General features: G+C 41.1%; 5 protein-coding genes across 5 annotated transcripts in view; 2 read left to right on the top strand and 3 right to left on the bottom strand.

Annotated features, from left to right (window-relative positions):
* The window catches only part of LOC113828863 (antifreeze protein Maxi-like), a 1,169-nt gene extending 448 nt beyond the window's left edge, over positions 1–721 (top strand). The window contains exon 3 of the mRNA XM_070140568.1: positions 1–721. This exon is cut by the window's left edge and continues 70 nt beyond it. Coding sequence (XP_069996669.1) covers positions 1–617 — 617 coding nt within the window. The 3' untranslated portion in view covers positions 618–721.
* A 1,026-nt stretch (positions 722–1,747) lies between these two features.
* On the bottom strand, positions 1,748–3,046 carry LOC113828858 (antifreeze protein Maxi-like). The gene is made up of 3 exons (XM_070140567.1): positions 2,978–3,046; positions 2,805–2,833; positions 1,748–2,659 (listed from the first exon to the last, which is right to left on the bottom strand). Exons 1-3 carry the CDS (start codon positions 3,015–3,017, stop codon positions 1,973–1,975), a joined length of 756 nt encoding a protein of 251 aa, XP_069996668.1. The 5' UTR covers positions 3,018–3,046; the 3' UTR covers positions 1,748–1,972.
* A 2,831-nt stretch (positions 3,047–5,877) lies between these two features.
* LOC113828859 (antifreeze protein Maxi-like) lies at positions 5,878–7,330 on the bottom strand. Its single transcript, XM_070140566.1, has 3 exons — positions 7,079–7,330; positions 6,885–6,913; positions 5,878–6,766 (listed from the first exon to the last, which is right to left on the bottom strand). The coding sequence occupies exons 1-3, from the start codon at positions 7,116–7,118 to the stop codon at positions 6,047–6,049; spliced, it is 789 nt and encodes a 262-aa protein (XP_069996667.1). The 5' UTR covers positions 7,119–7,330; the 3' UTR covers positions 5,878–6,046.
* A 5,104-nt stretch (positions 7,331–12,434) lies between these two features.
* LOC113828867 (antifreeze protein Maxi-like) lies at positions 12,435–13,939 on the top strand. Its single transcript, XM_070140565.1, has 3 exons — positions 12,435–12,493; positions 12,898–12,932; positions 13,073–13,939. The coding sequence occupies exons 1-3, from the start codon at positions 12,451–12,453 to the stop codon at positions 13,775–13,777; spliced, it is 783 nt and encodes a 260-aa protein (XP_069996666.1). The 5' UTR covers positions 12,435–12,450; the 3' UTR covers positions 13,778–13,939.
* A 668-nt stretch (positions 13,940–14,607) lies between these two features.
* Positions 14,608–15,414, bottom strand: LOC113828869 (uncharacterized). Its single transcript, XM_027381928.2, has 2 exons — positions 15,375–15,414; positions 14,608–15,241 (listed from the first exon to the last, which is right to left on the bottom strand). Exons 1-2 carry the CDS (start codon positions 15,384–15,386, stop codon positions 14,807–14,809), a joined length of 447 nt encoding a protein of 148 aa, XP_027237729.2. The 5' UTR covers positions 15,387–15,414; the 3' UTR covers positions 14,608–14,806.
* Between the last annotated feature and the right edge of the window lie 2,086 nt (positions 15,415–17,500).

The raw sequence follows: 17,500 nt of genomic DNA, 5'->3' as shown, positions 1-17,500 counted from the left end.
CGGGCGGCGGGGGCGGCAGCTACGTCGTGGTGGGCGCAGGCGGCGGCGGCGGCCACGGGCCCTCCGGCGCCGACATCGCCAACCAGGCCGCCGCACAGGCCACCGCCGCAGCCGCAGGCCTGGGAGGCGCTGCTCACGCCGCCGCCGCAGGAGCCGCCTCCAACGCAGCCGCCGCCGCCTTCGCCGCATCCCAGACGGCACAGGCAGCCGCAGCCAGCAAGCAGGCGCAGGCCGCATCAGTGACGCAGGCGGCGCAGGGCGCGCAGGCCGCAGCCTTCGCCGAGGGCTCCCTGGCCTCCAAGGCCAACATCGCCTACCAGGCCGCCAAGTTGACGGCGTCCATGGCCCAGGGCCTCGCCGCCAACGTGGCCACCATCGTGTCGGAGGCCAAGGCCCTGGCCAGCCAGGCCTCCACCAGCCACGCCGAGCAGCAGGCCTTCCTCAACGGCCAGAGGACCATGGCGTGGCAGGCGCAGCAGGCCGCCAACTCGCTCAACCAGCAGCAGTACACGGCGCTCAGCGACCTGGAGGACGCCGCCGGCGCCGCCGCGCAGGCCAGGGCGGCGGCCACCAAGGCCCTCTCCAAGGCCAAGGGCGCCTCCGGTTACGGCCACTGAGAGGCCTCACTTGGGCTCCTCCTCAGAGGGAAAGTCTCAGAGCCTGACTTCTCAGGATGGAGGCTGTGGAATGTTTAATCTGTTTGACTAAATCGAGTTTCTAAAACACACGTTTGGTTTTTATTCCATTTAATCATCGCAAAGTCCGCTTCGCTCGAGAAATAGCGATTCCCATAAACAGTGATGTCAACGCGCCATAAAACAAAAAATATCGGAGGAAAAGGGAAACAGGATGCATAATAATTTCTTGCTCAGTTATAGATAGATAAATAGTTATATAGATAGATAAAGAGAGAAATTATATATATATATATATATATATATATATATATATATATATATATATATATATATATATATGTATATATATATATATACATATACATATACATATAAAGAGAGAGAGAAAAAGTACTTCTCATGTACATAATCTATCTTAATGCATTCATTCGGCTCATGCAACTTAAGATACTTAGTCATTGGAAAAGTAGATATTCATATTCTGAGAAACAAGTTGTATGTTTGATGGTTCTGATAATTTTCTAATTACAAAAACTTGAGCGTAAAACAAAATATTGTGCAAAAGGATATAATTTGTGTACTTTCCTCACTGTCTCAGAACAAAAAGATTGCCACGATAAATCGAGGTTTTGAACAAGTAATTTTTCAAAAGCATGGAATTGTTTGAGAAGGTAATAGATCAGTAGATATCGCTTATGATATAAATCGTACAACTATCAGTTCTGAGAGATTAAGAACTCTATCTAGTCCAGCAAATGTGGAAGTCTAACAGGTCTGTCAATTGAGGAAATTCAAAGTTCAAAATTCATGAGACATCATTTAATGCATATAACTATGACCATTTTCTCGTTTGTAAATGTCAGATTCACAAAAGAAATTACACGTACATTTTTAGAACTAGTAATACTAAATTTCAAGGTCGCAACGCATCTTCAAAGAACGGATTTTTCGTAAATTCTTATAGAAATAATTATTATTTTATGAAGTCGCCAATAGCAACTTTCCTAGTATGGTAATCGACTCATAACAACTGACGTTGTCATTCTAGTTGCTAGTAAAGTTACGATAAACGAAACTAGCCCAGCTGTTGCTAGTAGAATCTGTTTGTAACTCGCTGCATCACCAGTAACTGGAGAGGAATGAGATATTCTCGTAGGCCTTTCGTCACAAGTTCAGGCGCTGCCGAAGGGTGGAGCGCTTGGGTCTTAGGGAATTTTAACTTCAAATCTTGAATTAATGGCATATTTATTGTAGAAAGATAATGGAAGAACAGGTCAGCTGCGCGAGAAGGATCTTTTCCTTAGAAACCACCAATGCGTTTATCGCCCAGATGTCTAGTGGCCGTAACCGGAGGCGCCCTTGGCCTTGGAGAGGGCCTTGGTGGCCGCCGCCCTGGCCTGCGCGGCGGCGCCGGCGGCGTCCTCCAGGTCGCTGAGCGCCGTGTACTGCTGCTGGTTGAGCGAGTTGGCGGCCTGCTGCGCCTGCCACGCCATGGTCCTCTGGCCGTTGAGGAAGGCCTGCTGCTCGGCGTGGCTGGTGGCGGCCTGGCTGGCCAGGGCCTTGGCCTCCGACAGGATGGTGGCCACGTTGGCGGCGAGGCCCTGGGCCATGGACGCCGTCAGCTTGGCGGCCTGGTAGGCGATGTTGGCCTTGGAGGCCAGGGAGCCCTCGGCGAAGGCTGCGGCCTGCGCGCCCTGCGCCGCCTGCGTCACTGCTGCGGCCTGCGCCTGCTTGCTGGCTGCGGCTGCCTGCGCCGTCTGGGATGCGGCGAAGGCGGCGGCGGCTGCGTTGGAGGCGGCTCCTGCGGCGGCGGCGTGAGCAGCGCCTCCCAGGCCTGCGGCTGCGGCGGTGGCCTGTGCGGCGGCCTGGTTGGCGATGTCGGCGCCGGAGGGCCCGTGGCCGCCGCCGCCGCCTGCGCCCACCACGACGTAGCTGCCGCCGCCGCCGCCCGCGTGCCCGCCGAAGCCCCCGCCGTATCCGGCGTGGCCGCCTGCGGATCCGCCGACGAAGCCGCGCTTATCCTGCAAGAGTGTCAGTCCTTCATTTGCATTGTCAGAGTGAATGTCGCAGCACAGGAGTTTCATTTTGGAACTACAAACAATGTAAAACATTAAGCGTCATACTTTTCGCCTGTTTACACACTACATGATAATAAACGCTGCTCACCCTATTCATGGCATCCTCGCTGAGCACACCTGTAACAGACGTCAAAAAATGGAATTAATAGAAAATCTTGTCACTGTACACACATTCAGACTCGACCTCGTGAATAAAAATCGATAGACATGCACAAATCATTCAGAAAACTTAATATCTTCAGCACGCTCCCTCGTCCTCACCAGCGACCAGGGCAGCGCAGAGCAGGGTCTTGAACATCATCTTGAGGCGATGAAGTGGTTTCGTGGAAGGAGAAGACACTTGTGAGTCAACGAGGCCCCTCCGCGCCCTTATATACGCGGCGCCGACCGGGCTATTGTCTCCCTTCACCCTTCACAGCCCGCGCAGCTCCCCCTTCCACGCCAAGAGAGATTTCATTCGGTGTTGGCGCCAGATTAAGGGACGGATTAGACTTGCACAAATAGGAATATATATGTGCAAATTTATATGTATGTATACATATATTTATATGTATGTATATGTATATTCATATATATATATATATATATATATATATATATATATATATATATATATATGTGTGTGTGTGTGTGTGTGTGTGTGTGTGTGTGTGTGTGTGCTTGCGTGCGTGTGTATGTGTGCTTGCGAGCGTGTGTATGTGTGTGTGTGTGCTTGCGTGTGTATGTGTGTGTGTCTGTGCTTGCGTGTGTGTGTGTGTGTGTGTATGTATATATATATATATATATATATATATATATTTATATATGTATGTATATATATATATATACATCTATATATATGTATATATATACATATATATATATATATATATATATATATGTATATATATATATATATATATATATATATATATATATATATATATATATATATATATATAGCAACTAAGTTCGGAAAAGAAACACCACTTGCAAAAATTTCATAACTTTTTGAGTTATCCTGTCAACCAACGGACAAACAAACTAACCAACACTACCAAAAACATGACCTTGACGGAGTTAATGGTAATAATGATGATACTAATAGCAATAATAATGATAATAAGAATGATAATAGTAAAGATAATAACAATGACAGTGATAATAATTATATTAATGATAATGATAATAATAAAAGTATTAATGATTGTAGTGATGATAGTAATATTGATAATGATGATGATGATAATGATATTATTAATAATTATAATGATAATGGTGATAACAATGATAATGATATTGATGGTGATGATAATAATGATAATAACTAACAACAATGTCAAATATAACAATAAGAATGGTAATGATGATATCAATAATAATAGTGATCATAATGTTAACGATAGAAATGATAACAGAAATGATAACAATGATGATGATAATAATGATGGTAATGATGACAAAAATCGTAATCATCAATATCATTATTGTTATTATTATTGTTATTATTATCATGATTACTACTATCTTTATCATTTATCTTACTATTATGATTTTTATCATCATCATTATAATAATAATGACAGTAATGATAATGATAACAATAATAACAATAATGATGATAATAATAATGATAATAATGATACTCATTATCATTATCATTGATATTATTATTATCGTTATCATCATTATCATTATTATTATTATCAATCTTATTATCATTATCATTGTTATAATTATTATCAACTTTATTATCATTATCATTATCGGCATTATTATTACCATCATTATTATCATTATTATCATTACTGTCATATCATTTTCACCATACTATTATCATTATCATCATCTTTATAAGTATCATTACTCTCTCTAGCATCACAAGCATCATTAACTTTATCGCTGTTATTTCCGCAAGTATATAATTGTCTTTGTTCTTTTTGTTAATAAAATTCTCCTCATCACCATTATCATCATCATCATCATCATCACTGCCATCATTATCACCACCGTCATCATCACCATCACCATCATCAGTACTATCATCACTATTTCTATTATAATATTTACCGTTATAAGTAGCTAGCAGTGGCGGTGTAATAATTACTGTCAATATCATTATCATTGTTATTATCATCACCACTTAATATTATCATTATTATAGATAGCATTACTCATTCTGTTTTTTCCTATCATTATTACTATTAAGAATTGTTGTTACCGTTATTCTTAACATTATTATAGTAAAAACGTATATGTATGTGAGTTTTGAAGCTATATGTACCAATGATAGATAAAAATGATAGATAAAAATGGATGATAACTGATATGTATGATAATTTTACAGTCCATGTTGCATCTTCAATATCAATATGATAATTTATTCAGCAATTCTGCTTTCGTGTTTTATTTAAAAGGATGTTCGAGCGCATGAACATGTGTTTGCAAGAATGTATGTGTGCATGTACGTATGCATGAGTGTGTGTGTGCGTATGTGTGTGTGTGTGAAAGAGAGAGAGAGAGAGAGAGAGAGAGAGAGAGAGAGAGAGAGAGAGAGAGAGAGAGAGAGTGAGAGAGAGAGAGAGAGAGAGAGAGAGAGAGAGAGAGAGAGAGAGAGAGAGAGAGAGAGAGAGAGAGAGAGAGAGAGAGAGAGAGAGAGAGAGAGAGAGAGAGAGAGAGAGAGAGAGAGAGAGAGAGAGAGAGAGAGAGAGAGTGTTTGTCGTGGCTTACGAACGGCTATGTGTGTATTAGTTCGTATACATAGAACAAACTATAGAGATATACAGTAAAAATATGAAAATGGCTAAAATCATTAGGTGATACATTTTCATATATTCATCAATTATTAAATTTCAATAAAAAAATCGGATTATGTAAACTAATTAATACCATGGATTGATTTATATAATAGTGCCTCGAGGTCTGTATTATGGCTCATCTTGTTACGTGATTGTTATACATTGGGAAATCAATTCGTATGAGGAAGGTGACAATCGATAAAAAATAGATTGAAGTAGAGGGTAGTTAATGGAAGATTGTACTTGCAACATACGTAGCTCTGTGGTTTGCCCATCCCTTCTGAGGGCGGTGTGATTTCCTCGAGTTTTACAGAGTTGAAGGAGGGAATAATCAGTTCACCAATAAGTAAAGAGTGCAGTAAAACAGAGAAATTATTTCAACGCATAAATTTTATTCATCAACCAAGTCGTCGTTCCTACAAATATGATATGTACAGTGCAGGCAGCGTGGTGACGGCCAGAGCCAGCCTGCGCCGAAGGGCGGCCGGCTGGCTCTGCTGCGCTGCATCCTGTCGCGTCCTCAGGTCGGGCGAGGACGCCGCTCCTCCGCTCCTCAGTGGTATCCTCCGGCGTGGCCGAAGCCCACCGCCCCGCCGTAGCCTCCGAAGCCCCCTGCGTTGGCGCCCTTCGCCTTGGCCAGGGCCTTGGCGGCGGCGTTCTGGGCCTGCGAGGCGGCGCCGGCGGCGGAGTACACGTCGCTTGCAACCACGTTCTGCTGTGCCTGCAGCCCGTTGGCGGCCTGCTGCACCTGCCACACCATGGCGCTCTGGGTCTGCAGCACGTTCTGTTGCGCCCCCAGGCTGTGCGCGGCCTGGCCGGCGAGCCCGTTGGTCTCGGCCGACACGAGGCCCAGGTTGCCGAGGAGGCCCTGGGCCATGGAGGCGGCCACCTTGGCGGCCTGCTCCGCTACGTTGGCCTCGCCGGCGAGGGCGGCCTCCTGGTAGGCCGCGGCCGAGGCCCCGATGACGCCCTGGGTGATCTGCGCTGCCTGAGCCTGCTTGTTGGCGGCGGCGGCCTGCGCGGTGTGCGAGGCGGCGGAGGAGGCGGCAGCAGCAGCGGCTGCGGCTCCTGCGGCGGCGGCATGAGCAGCACCTCCTTGGCTTGCGGCGGCGGCGGTGGCCTGAGCGGCAGCCTGGTTGGCGATGTCGGCGCCGCTGGGGCCGTGACCGCCCCCAGTCGCTCCGCCCACCACCAGGAAGCTGCCGCCATTGCCGTTGACGCCGCCGCCGTAGCCGGCCCCGGCGCCGTGGCCCCCGACGAAGCCACGCTTCTCCTGCGGCAGAGGAAGGGGTTAGCTCCCTTGGCGGGGTGAAAAGGGCGAATGGATGTCAGATATGTTTCACTGCGAATCACAAAAGACAAGATAAAATCTGAAAGTGTATTCGTCTCACCCTGTTGATCTTCTCAGCGACGGCAACACCTGGAAAGATGTTAATGTAAGCTTTGATAATAGTGTTAATTTAGATAATTCATATGCCGAGGATGTAAAGGTATATATATATATATATATATATATATATATATATATATATATATATATATAATGACAAAATAAACTTGTATTTGCCCAAGGTAGGAATCTTACCAAGGCAGAGAGCCACGATCAGGAACTTCTTAGACATCATGGTGGTTGTTGTGGTTGCTGGTGGAGCAGGAATGATGCCATTGCAAGTTGAAACTCGCCTATTTATACTCCAGGTGACATCGAGGCGCTTGAGTTGCCAGTGCGCATTTTTCTCATCTTGTATCGTTGGTTTGAAAGGCTTTGTTGTGCTTTTACGCGGGAAGTCGCAAGAGACGGTCGGTTGGCGAATGATGAAAGCTAGACTGTATCCTACAAGTCCTGGCCCTTTTCTTCTTTCCTAGGAAGTATATATGTATATATGTGTGTATACAGTATATATTATACATATATATATCTATATCTATCTATCTATCTACATCTATATCTATCTATCTACATCTATATCTATCCATCTATCTATATCTATATCTATTTGTCTATGTCTATATCTATCCATATATACATATGTGTGTGTGTGTGTGTCTCTGTGTGCGTATTCAATAATAAATTTTCAGGACTTGATACCACATACAAAACCCCTCATGCAAAAAAAATGATCACAATGAAAAGAAAAACAGACAAATCGGCAAACAAACAAATACAAATAAATAGATAAAAAATGATACAGAAACAGATGAACAATAAACGGGCATAAGTGGCTTAAACATCATAAGACGAAGCCCCAAAATGTTAAGCCAAGTCCACATGAATCCACATGGAAAACGCCCCACATGACAAAGGATAATAACGATGGTAATAACAAAAAATATATTAATGACAATAAGTATGATGATGATGGTAATAAAGATGATGATAATGATAGCAATAATGATATTGATGACAACAAAAATAATTATAATGATAATAAGATGATAATAATGGTAATAATAATAATAATGCTAATAACAATGATAATAACAGTCGTAGTAGTAATTATTGTTGTTGCTGTGGTAATGATAATAATACTGTTGATGCTGACAGTGATAAGAATAATGCAAAAAATGATAATAATAATAATGATAATGATAATAATAAGAATGATAATGGTAAGGACAATAATGCGAATGATTACAATAGTAATAATAATAATGATGATGATAATAATTAATGATAACGATAATAGAACGATAAAGATAATAACAATTGCATTGATAATAGCAATAATGATGAGAATAATGATAGAAATAATAATAATAATCTATCAGTGATAATGATAATGATGATGATAATGATAATGATAATAATGATAATGATAATAATAATAATGATAATGATAACAATGATAATAATGATAATAGTAATAATGATAATAACAATCATAATGATAATGATGATAATGATAATAGTAATAATAATAATCATGATAATACCAATAACAATAATAATAATGATATTGATAACAATGATGATTGTTATAATAATAATCATAATAAAAATCAAAATGATGATAATGATATTGATAGCGATAACAATGACAACAAGAATAATAATAATAATAATAATAACAATAATTACGAAAACGAAAATGATGATATAAAATTGACAACATTAATAGTAATCATAGTATTAAGGATAATGATAACAGTAATAACGATGATATTAGCAATGATAATGATAATAATTGTAGGCCTAATGATGATTATGATAATAATGACAATAATAACAATGATGATGATGATGATAATAATAATAATAATAATAATAATAATAATAATAATAATAATGATAATAATAATAATAATAATAATAATAATAATAATAATAATAATAGCAATAATGAAAATAATGCTAATAAAAATAATGAGAACAATAACGATGATAATAGTAATAATGATAATGACAACAATAATAACAGCAATAATAAAGATAATGAGGATTATTGCCGAATTCAACATTAAATTTATAACATGCCTTTCATAGCACTTACAAGTACTTACGGTGTCTCCCTCTAGATCTACCGATTCTCGTATTCCTGTTGCTAAACCTGTTAATGTCTCTATTAATATCCATTTATTAATGCTCTTCATATCAATTTTTCACAATTTCTTTCAGTATTCTGCGATTTACAACAATGAAATGATTGCAAATAGACATGCATGTTTCACGTCAATAATTAATATTTTTTTCGGAGAGTTACTGAAATGAGTACATGGATGTTTTCAGCTGATGTTTGTTTACATGGATGGGGAAGCTACATGTCGTACTTGTTTTGGTTCGTAGGCCTACAAAATATGGTCTTGATATTTGACTTATATCTATATCTATAAAGGTATCTTTCTGACTATCTGGCTGTCTATCTATCTATCAGTAGGCTGATTTATAGATATGGTGATACAAACAGAAAGCGAATGACTAAGTGACAGAGAGATAAGATAGATAGACAGATATAGAGATTTATTAGAAAAATCACTTATATACAAACGATGCAAAATGAGAGAGAGAGAGAGAGAGAGAGAGAGAGAGAGAGAGAGAGAGAGAGAGAGAGAGAGAGAGAGAGAGAGAGAGAGAGAGAGAGACAGAAAAAGAGAAAGAGAGAGAGAGAGAGAGAGAGAGAGAGAGAGAGAGAGAGAGAGAGAGAGAGAGAGAGAGAGATTGACTTTCCTCTTGTTATACTTACCATTTACCTGTCCTATAATCCAACATCCTAACATCCATTTCCGTCTTTAAGAAGTCGAAGTCGAAGAAAAGCAAAAAAAAAAAAAAAAAAAAAAAAAAAAAGGATAAACCTATGTATTTGAACTTCCCCTCCTCCTGACATTATACCGTAAATCAAAGAAAACGAAAGTTCCCATATTCATTTCTTTCCCCAAAGCAGTCGACACGTGGTTAAAAAAAAATCTCCATGGAAATGCTGAGTCACGCCTGTGTCAAGACCCACTGTTCGAGCTCACCAAACTCTTCCAAACTCTTCACTAACTCGTACAAACACTTTCCAAAGGCTGTGTTCGACCGGAAAAAAGTAAGAGAGAAGGGAGAGACAGAAAGAACAAAGAAGGAGAGAAAACAAGGCCATAGTGACAAAGGAAGCTATGGTTGGAACTTGACACGAAATAACGAAAGTGAAAAAGGAAGGATGAAAGAAAAATAAGGTCGACGTTTCTTTATCCCGGTCGTCGTTCAGATCTTTTTCCTCCTCGAGTAGATCCAACACAGTTTCGAATGACTTTGATAAAGATTAGTTTACCTATTTATTTATACTGTTCACTAACCGAAATGGACATTGCTAAGAGTATACACAAGAAAAGAGACAGAGAGAGAAGGCAGGCAGAGAGAAGGACAGATAAAAGAGAAGCTCAAAGATAGAGCTTTTTACAGACAAACCCGCTTTGTAAAAAATCGGCGGAAAAATTCAAATTTCTCGAATATCATTTAAATGTTGATTACCATCTGCTTCTGAAAACATCTTATGTCTATCGCATTGTTTTACACAACACAATATTGTTTTTATTGTTGATTTTAATGAGCAGGGGCGTTAAGGTGGGGGGATGGGCTGGGGGGGCAGTTTCCCCTTTAACTTTTGTTTTCCTCCCCATGGGCCATAATTTTTATTTTATCTTTATTATTTATTTATTTATCTTTACAAAAATACATCTATATAGTACCGGTTATAGCTTCAAAATAGTTCATTCTTTTCTAAATGTTTGTTTCGTTCGCCAACCCACCTTTGCCCTCCTCCCCCCCCCCCAAAAAAAAAAGCAGAAATGGCGCCCCAATTGGACACGAGTCTAGGGTTTTAGGATGTCTGTCGAATGAAAAGGCTCAGAACGTCAAAAAAGTAAACGTAACTTGAAGGAAACAAACGAACTAACTCAGGCAAAAACAAAACAAAAATAATAGTCTTTCGAAAGTGAAAAAAAAACTAATCAAATAAAATATGGAAAAATATTGTAAAAAAGAAGAAGAAAAAAACAGAAACGTAACCCTCATCCCCTTAGCTTCATCACAACAAGACAAAACCCCCCAAAAAGAGCAATACAATAAGAGATAAAAGAGAGGGAACGACAAACTCGAACGCGCAAAATCCGACAACCGCTCCCTCATTGCGTCAACCCGGGAGCACTTTTGGTGACAACAATGCGTCGAAAAATAATACGTCTGCGTCAATGAGAGAGGGAGAGGGAGAAAGAGAGGGAGAGGGAGAGGGAGAGGGAGAGGGAGAGGGAGAGGGAGAGGGAGAGGGAGAGGGAGAGGGAGAGAGAGAGAGAGGGAGGGAGAGGGAGAGGGAGAGGGAGAGGGAGAGGGAGAGGGAGAGGGAGAGGGAGAGGGAGAGGGAGAGAGAGAGAGAGAGAGACAGAGAGTCAGAGAGAGAGAAAAGAGAGAGAGAGAAATGAGAGAGAGAGATAGAGAGATAGAGATAGAGAGGGAGAGAGAGAGAGAGAGCGAGAAAGAAATGCAAAGAAAAGTCTGCCAACGCCCTCCATAGACAGGATTTGGGCACTTTTGTCACATTTGAATATGAGGAAATGAGACGAGAGGGGTAGGGAGGGGAAAAAGAAGGGAAAGGTAGGGGGAACTGGAGGGGAAGGGGGAGGAGGGAGGGAAGGGAAAAGGGAGGAGAGAGGGCGGGGGAGGGGTCTGTTGATGTTACTGTCAAAGGTAACTGACGTAATTTCTTAATTTTGAAAAACTATATGCTCTTTTCCTTAGGATTTCCTTTTCATTTATTTCTTAGGTCACCTTTATCTTTATATGGGACCTCTCTTATTAATTCAGTCACTGATTTTAGATGTCAGTCTTCAAATGCAAGCAAATGAGACGAGGATGAAGGGAGGGGGAAAGGGGAGGGGAGAGGGAGGGGTGAAGAGAAGGGAAAGGGAGGGCTGGGCAGGGAGTCTATTGATGTTACTGTGACTAGTAACTGACGTGATTTTGAAAAAGAAAATGGAAAAGTATGTGCTCTTTTAATTGTTTTTTTTTTCATATATCTATTTGGTCACTTTTATCTTTATATAAGAATTCTCTTATTAATTCAGTCACTGATTTTTTTTTAAGATATCAGGCTTCAAATGCAAACGTAAATTTATATAAACTGATACGTGGAGATTTCAACGGTGCGTCAGAAAGCGATCTAATATCTGATGCCCAATACTAATTTATTATTCAGACAATATCATTCTTCAATCGTGCTCCTTACATGTTTTTCGTAATGCCAAAATTATCCATAAATCTGAATTCAGCAATTTCGTACAGAAAGAAAAAATAATTTCTCGTTTATTTCATCCCTCTTTAGCGGTGAGCTCAAGTTGTCGTTCATTCCCTTCTTCCCTCCTTTTGCATTATCTCAGCCAATCACACGGATTACCGGAGAGAATGTGACGTCATTCAAAGAGAGAGTATATAGGTGAAGCGCAGGTGCTTTGACTCAGTCGTGTTCGGCGTGTGGAAGTGGCAAGATGCACAGCCAGCTCTCTCTCCTTGTGTTCGGCCTCGCCGTCGGTAAGAGGATCGAGATGGAACTGATCATGTCTACAACAAATGATTGAAACACGAATATATAAAGGCATGTACACATATTCATATACATATAACACACACACACACACACACACACACACACACACACACATATATATATATATATATATATATATATATATATATATATATATATATATATATATATGTATGTATGTATGTATAAGCACATATAGGCACATGGGATTGCATGTGCGCATTGTCCTATGCTTTGTAATGTATATATTTTCACTCTTTTTCATTAATATAAAAGATAGGTACCTTTTTCTTTAGCTGGTTTATAAAAGGCAAATTCGGCTCTCAATGTTTTCTTTATTCTTTCTTCAAATATCATAAATAAAAAATACTTCAACCTTGCATTGCAGGCGCCGCCCTTAGTACCCGCCTCGACGCCGCCAGGGTAAGACCTCGCCCTCTTTTGCCTTTTGTTCTGGTGGTGGATATGCGGATGGAATATTTTATGACAATGCTTACAAATGTCACTGTTAAGAACCAATGACAAAGCAATGGAAATGAATATTTATATGACATGTTCTGCAGGAGAAGCGCGGCTTCACCGGGGGCGCTGGCTATGGCGGCGGGTACGGCGGCGGCCACGGGGGTAGCGGCGGCGGCTTCCTGGTCGTCAGCGGCGGAGGCGGCGGCGCCCACGGGCCCAGCGCCGCCGACGTCGCCAACCAGGCTGCCGCTCAGGCCTCTGCCGCCGCCGCCGGCCTCAAGGGCGCCGCCGCAGGTGCTGCCGGCGCCGCAGCCAACCAGGCCGCCGCCATCGCCGCCGCCGCCTCGCAGACAGCCCAGGCAGCCGCCGCCCAGAAGCAGTCGCAGGCCGCCCAGCTGACGCAGGCCAGGCAGGGCGCCCACGCCGCCGCCTTCGCCGAGTCGTCCCTGTCGGGGCAGGCCGCCGCCGCCGAGGAGGCGGCCGAGAACACGCACAAGCTCGCCCTGTCGGTGGCCGGCGACCTGGCCGCCGCCAGGCACGAGGCGCAGGCCGTGGTGGCGCAGGCCTTCCAGGCGCTGCAGGCTGCGCGGGACGTGCGGGCCACGCAGGCCGCCATGGCGTGGCAGGCGCAGCAGGCCGCCCAAGCCCTGGGCCTGCAGCAGAGCGTGGTGGTGAGCGACCTGCAGTCCGCCCTGGGCGCCGCGGCGCAGGCGCAGGCAGCGTCCGCCAAGGCGCTGGCCAAGGCCAAGGGCAGCGGAGGTGGATACAGCGGCGGATTCGGAGGCGGGTTCGGGTACGGCCACTGACGGAATTTGAAATAATAACTGTAATAATTGACGAGATTTAGGACATTGATAGTGGCCATTCGAGGGAATAGGTTGTGGCCGTTTCCTCATAAATAAAGTAAGCCTAAAGTCTCCTCTCTTAGTCATCCTTCGAAACAAGAGCAGTAGTATAAACATTTCTGAAAGCAATAAGCAATACTTATATGTGTTTGTGTGCATGATATACACAGTATATATTCCTAACAATGCAGATTTAGTTTATTCAGCTGAGGACTATCTCCTTTTCATAAGTGCTACTCACACTGATTTATTTTTAAAAAGAGATAAATGTAAATAAAAATGAAGTCCCAAAAAATCCTTTCCACTTAAAGAGAGGAATAGCCATGCCTCTCTATAGGGCCAAGTGAATGGCATAGAGAAACCCTGAAGATGGAATGCAGTGAAAATGCCCTTGGCATATTCATGGGTATTGCTCTTCCATGATTTACTTATATATTTAGACACATACATACATACACAAGCACACACACACACACACACACACACATATATATAATACCCATACAATGAGGTGGACCTGGGTAACTGCTGTTCCTACATAACATCTGTTCCTTGGAGGGGACTATTTTTTCTTGCAAAGCGACGAAACATGAGAAGTACCATTTACCGGTTATAAGCCTTTGTCTCAAATGGAGTAGAGCAAGATGCCAAGGTATACACACGTATCCACACAAACATACATACATACGCTCATATATTTTGTATATATCCTTTGTATATATCCTTATATGTCGCTGTCATGAATTTTTGTTTTATTAAAGATGAATGGTATAAAAATCAGACTCGGTTCCTTTAGAAATTTAGCTTATATATTATAAACAAATAAATAACAAATAATAAATAAGCTTTACATTCCAGTAAACGTACTGAAGTGGCCAGACTAAGGCATCACCAATATTGATTGGACTAATTCATTTCAAAATTCGTATCATATCTTTCAAGTATAAATAACGCGATACGTGACACACTGAAGGAGTTAAGAATGACAAATTAATTATTCTTGCAAACCATGAACCATTCCTTGCCCAGGATTTTGACCACAGTGCAGTCGTCAGGAACATTTCCTGACGAAGGCACAGGCTGAAGGTTGAACAGGCCGTAGGTTGCAGATCCCGCGGCGTCGGGAATAGCAACCTGAGCGTACACCGAAGGGGCGCCGAGAGCTGGGTTGTACACAATGGGGAGGGGAGCGGGAACCATGTCTTGCTTCATTTCAGGCTCGGAAAGCCTGATCACAGGAACAGTTGGAGCCACGAAGGGACTGGGAGCCACGGCAGGAGGAGCCACAGGGACAGTGTTCAGGGGCGTGGAAACCAGAGGAACGGCCCCGGTGTAGGTGGTGTAGTGCACTCCGCTGGTCAGGGGAAGCACCACAGGGTTTGAGGGAGCAGCCATGCATCCCGCAGCAAAGAACACCAGGAAGTTCTGAAAGACAAACAGTGATTAGGGGTAAACTAAAAGAACTTCAAACGTCTCTCAGAGGTAAAATATATACTGTATTAGTTTATCATAAATATACAAACTGTGACCAGGAATACCTTCTATGAAAGATTCTTACCAGAGGATTCATGTTGCTTGTTGTGCTTGTAGCAGTCAGAGTGCGGAGGAGAGCTGACTGCAGCCTATTTATAGGCGAAGGAAGTCTGTCCTTCCTTATTTTGGGATTTTAGCCCCGCCCACAAGGGGCAGCAGATAGGCCTACCTTTGGGAAGTATGATATGAGAGGTCAGCATGACTTTTAACTTTGGTAGGTTACACGCACTTTTTCTCTCTTTGTCTGCAAACACAAACATGTGTAATAATAATATTAAGAGTAATGATAGGAATTATAATATTTTGATCAAACTAAACCGTATCCTGAAGAGCTACATCAGCTGAAGTTCCTTTCCCTAGAATATCGGACAATACTTTCATCAGAAAAAAAGTGTACCAGAAGAAAGTGTACCAATAACATTTTGACATCTGCAAATGAAAATTAATGTTCAGAAATTAGATTTTTTCATAGATACTTTATGATTGGATAACAAATTATCCACGCAGAGCATGTCATCTCAGTCTTTAGGAAAAGAATTATCCACATACGCAATAAGTCTAACAATTTTCAGAGATAATTTATTTTTCATTTGTTTGTTACCAGACGTGTAACTGTGTGCATAAATATGTACACAGTATATCTCTTATATTGACGGAAAGGCATTGACAATCCGTTTCTCTTAGCTCTATAAGCCACCACTTTGTGTTCTCATTTCGTAATATAGTATTAGGCTTGCTAGAATTTCTTAAACATGTCTTTACCGGCATCAGACCCCCTCCCCCGGACTACTCAGAAATAGATAACCTGTTATCACCTCGTTATATCAGCACAATGGCGCTCTAATAGTATAGATATAATATATATATATATATATATATATATATATATATATATATATATATATATATATATATATATATGTGTGTGTGTGTGTGTGTGTGTGTGTGTGTGTGTGTATGTGTACAAACACACACATAAATAGATAACACAAACACACACACACGTATATATATATATATATATATATATATATATATATATATATATATATATATATATATATACATAGAACACATATATATAACACAAACACACACACACACACACACACACACACACACACACACACACACACACATATATATATATATATATATATATATATATATATATATATATATACACACACACGCATATATATACACACACATATACGTATATACATGTGTAAATACATATATATGTAAGTACATATATATATATATATATATATATATATATATATATATATATATATATATATATGTTTATATATGTACATGTATATACATATATGCATTAATAAACATATATATGTACATACATATGTGTTTTTATGTAGTGTATATATACATACATACATAATATATAATGCACACACACACACATATATATATGTAGGTGCATATGCATATATTTGTGTTTGTGATTGTATATATGTACACATATGCATATATTAACCTCACCGGTCGGGATTCGATCCCTCACCGCCGTTGCGAGGGATTGCAAGACTGTCACTCTATGCACACTCCTTTTACAGTTGTGTGGTGGCCTACCGGATAGGGTGACTGTCTTGCAATCCATAGCAACGGCGGCGAGAGAACAAATCCCGACCGGTAAGGTTAATATATTCATGATATCAATGCGGCCAGTGCATTATTCCATCTTTTATGGACACATGGGTATGTATATTATGTATATATGTATGTATCTCTATATATGGTTATATATATGTATGTGTATATGTTTTGTCTATGTACTAGTACGTATCTGCAAATATATGATATTGATAATGATAAACATTTGATTTTGTAACTTTATTGTTCCATAAAAAATGTCACTTTACAATTTTGAGATTCTAGTGGTCGATGCACAGGTAGAGGTGACCTTTAATATCTGGCTGCATTGCGTTTTTGCTCACAGACTTCGGCGTTAACATCTTCGCGGAAGTGTTTCCCAAGATCTGACTCCTCTTGGTGTTTCCTAGACCGAAGGATGTGACTCGCAGATGTTACAATGTTATTGGAAAACTTTTCTATAGAAACCAAAAACAAACAAACAAACAAACAAAAAACACAAAAACATTCCATTCATCTAGGGAGGGGATTTTC

This window comes from Penaeus vannamei, chromosome 27 (assembly GCF_042767895.1).
Source record: "Penaeus vannamei isolate JL-2024 chromosome 27, ASM4276789v1, whole genome shotgun sequence".
In the NCBI taxonomy this organism is placed as follows: Eukaryota; Metazoa; Arthropoda; class Malacostraca; order Decapoda; family Penaeidae; genus Penaeus; species Penaeus vannamei.
The sequence above is the reverse complement of the archived record's forward strand: the minus strand, read 5'-3'. Positions and strand labels throughout refer to the sequence as shown.

Coding starts and splice junctions, on each gene's coding strand:
- LOC113828859 (XM_070140566.1), bottom strand. CDS start 7,118: ATGATGTCTAAGAAGTTCCTGATCGTGGCTCTCTGCCTTG. Junction 6,914..7,078: donor GATCGTGGCTCTCTGCCTTG/GTAAGATTCCTA, acceptor ACATCTTTCCAG/GTGTTGCCGTCGCTGAGAAG. Junction 6,767..6,884: donor TCGCTGAGAAGATCAACAGG/GTGAGACGAATA, acceptor CCTCTGCCGCAG/GAGAAGCGTGGCTTCGTCGG.
- LOC113828867 (XM_070140565.1), top strand. CDS start 12,451: ATGCACAGCCAGCTCTCTCTCCTTGTGTTCGGCCTCGCCGTCG. Junction 12,494..12,897: donor TGTGTTCGGCCTCGCCGTCG/GTAAGAGGATCG, acceptor CTTGCATTGCAG/GCGCCGCCCTTAGTACCCGC. Junction 12,933..13,072: donor CCCGCCTCGACGCCGCCAGG/GTAAGACCTCGC, acceptor CATGTTCTGCAG/GAGAAGCGCGGCTTCACCGG.
- LOC113828858 (XM_070140567.1), bottom strand. CDS start 3,017: ATGATGTTCAAGACCCTGCTCTGCGCTGCCCTGGTCGCTG. Junction 2,834..2,977: donor CTGCGCTGCCCTGGTCGCTG/GTGAGGACGAGG, acceptor CGTCTGTTACAG/GTGTGCTCAGCGAGGATGCC. Junction 2,660..2,804: donor GCGAGGATGCCATGAATAGG/GTGAGCAGCGTT, acceptor ACACTCTTGCAG/GATAAGCGCGGCTTCGTCGG.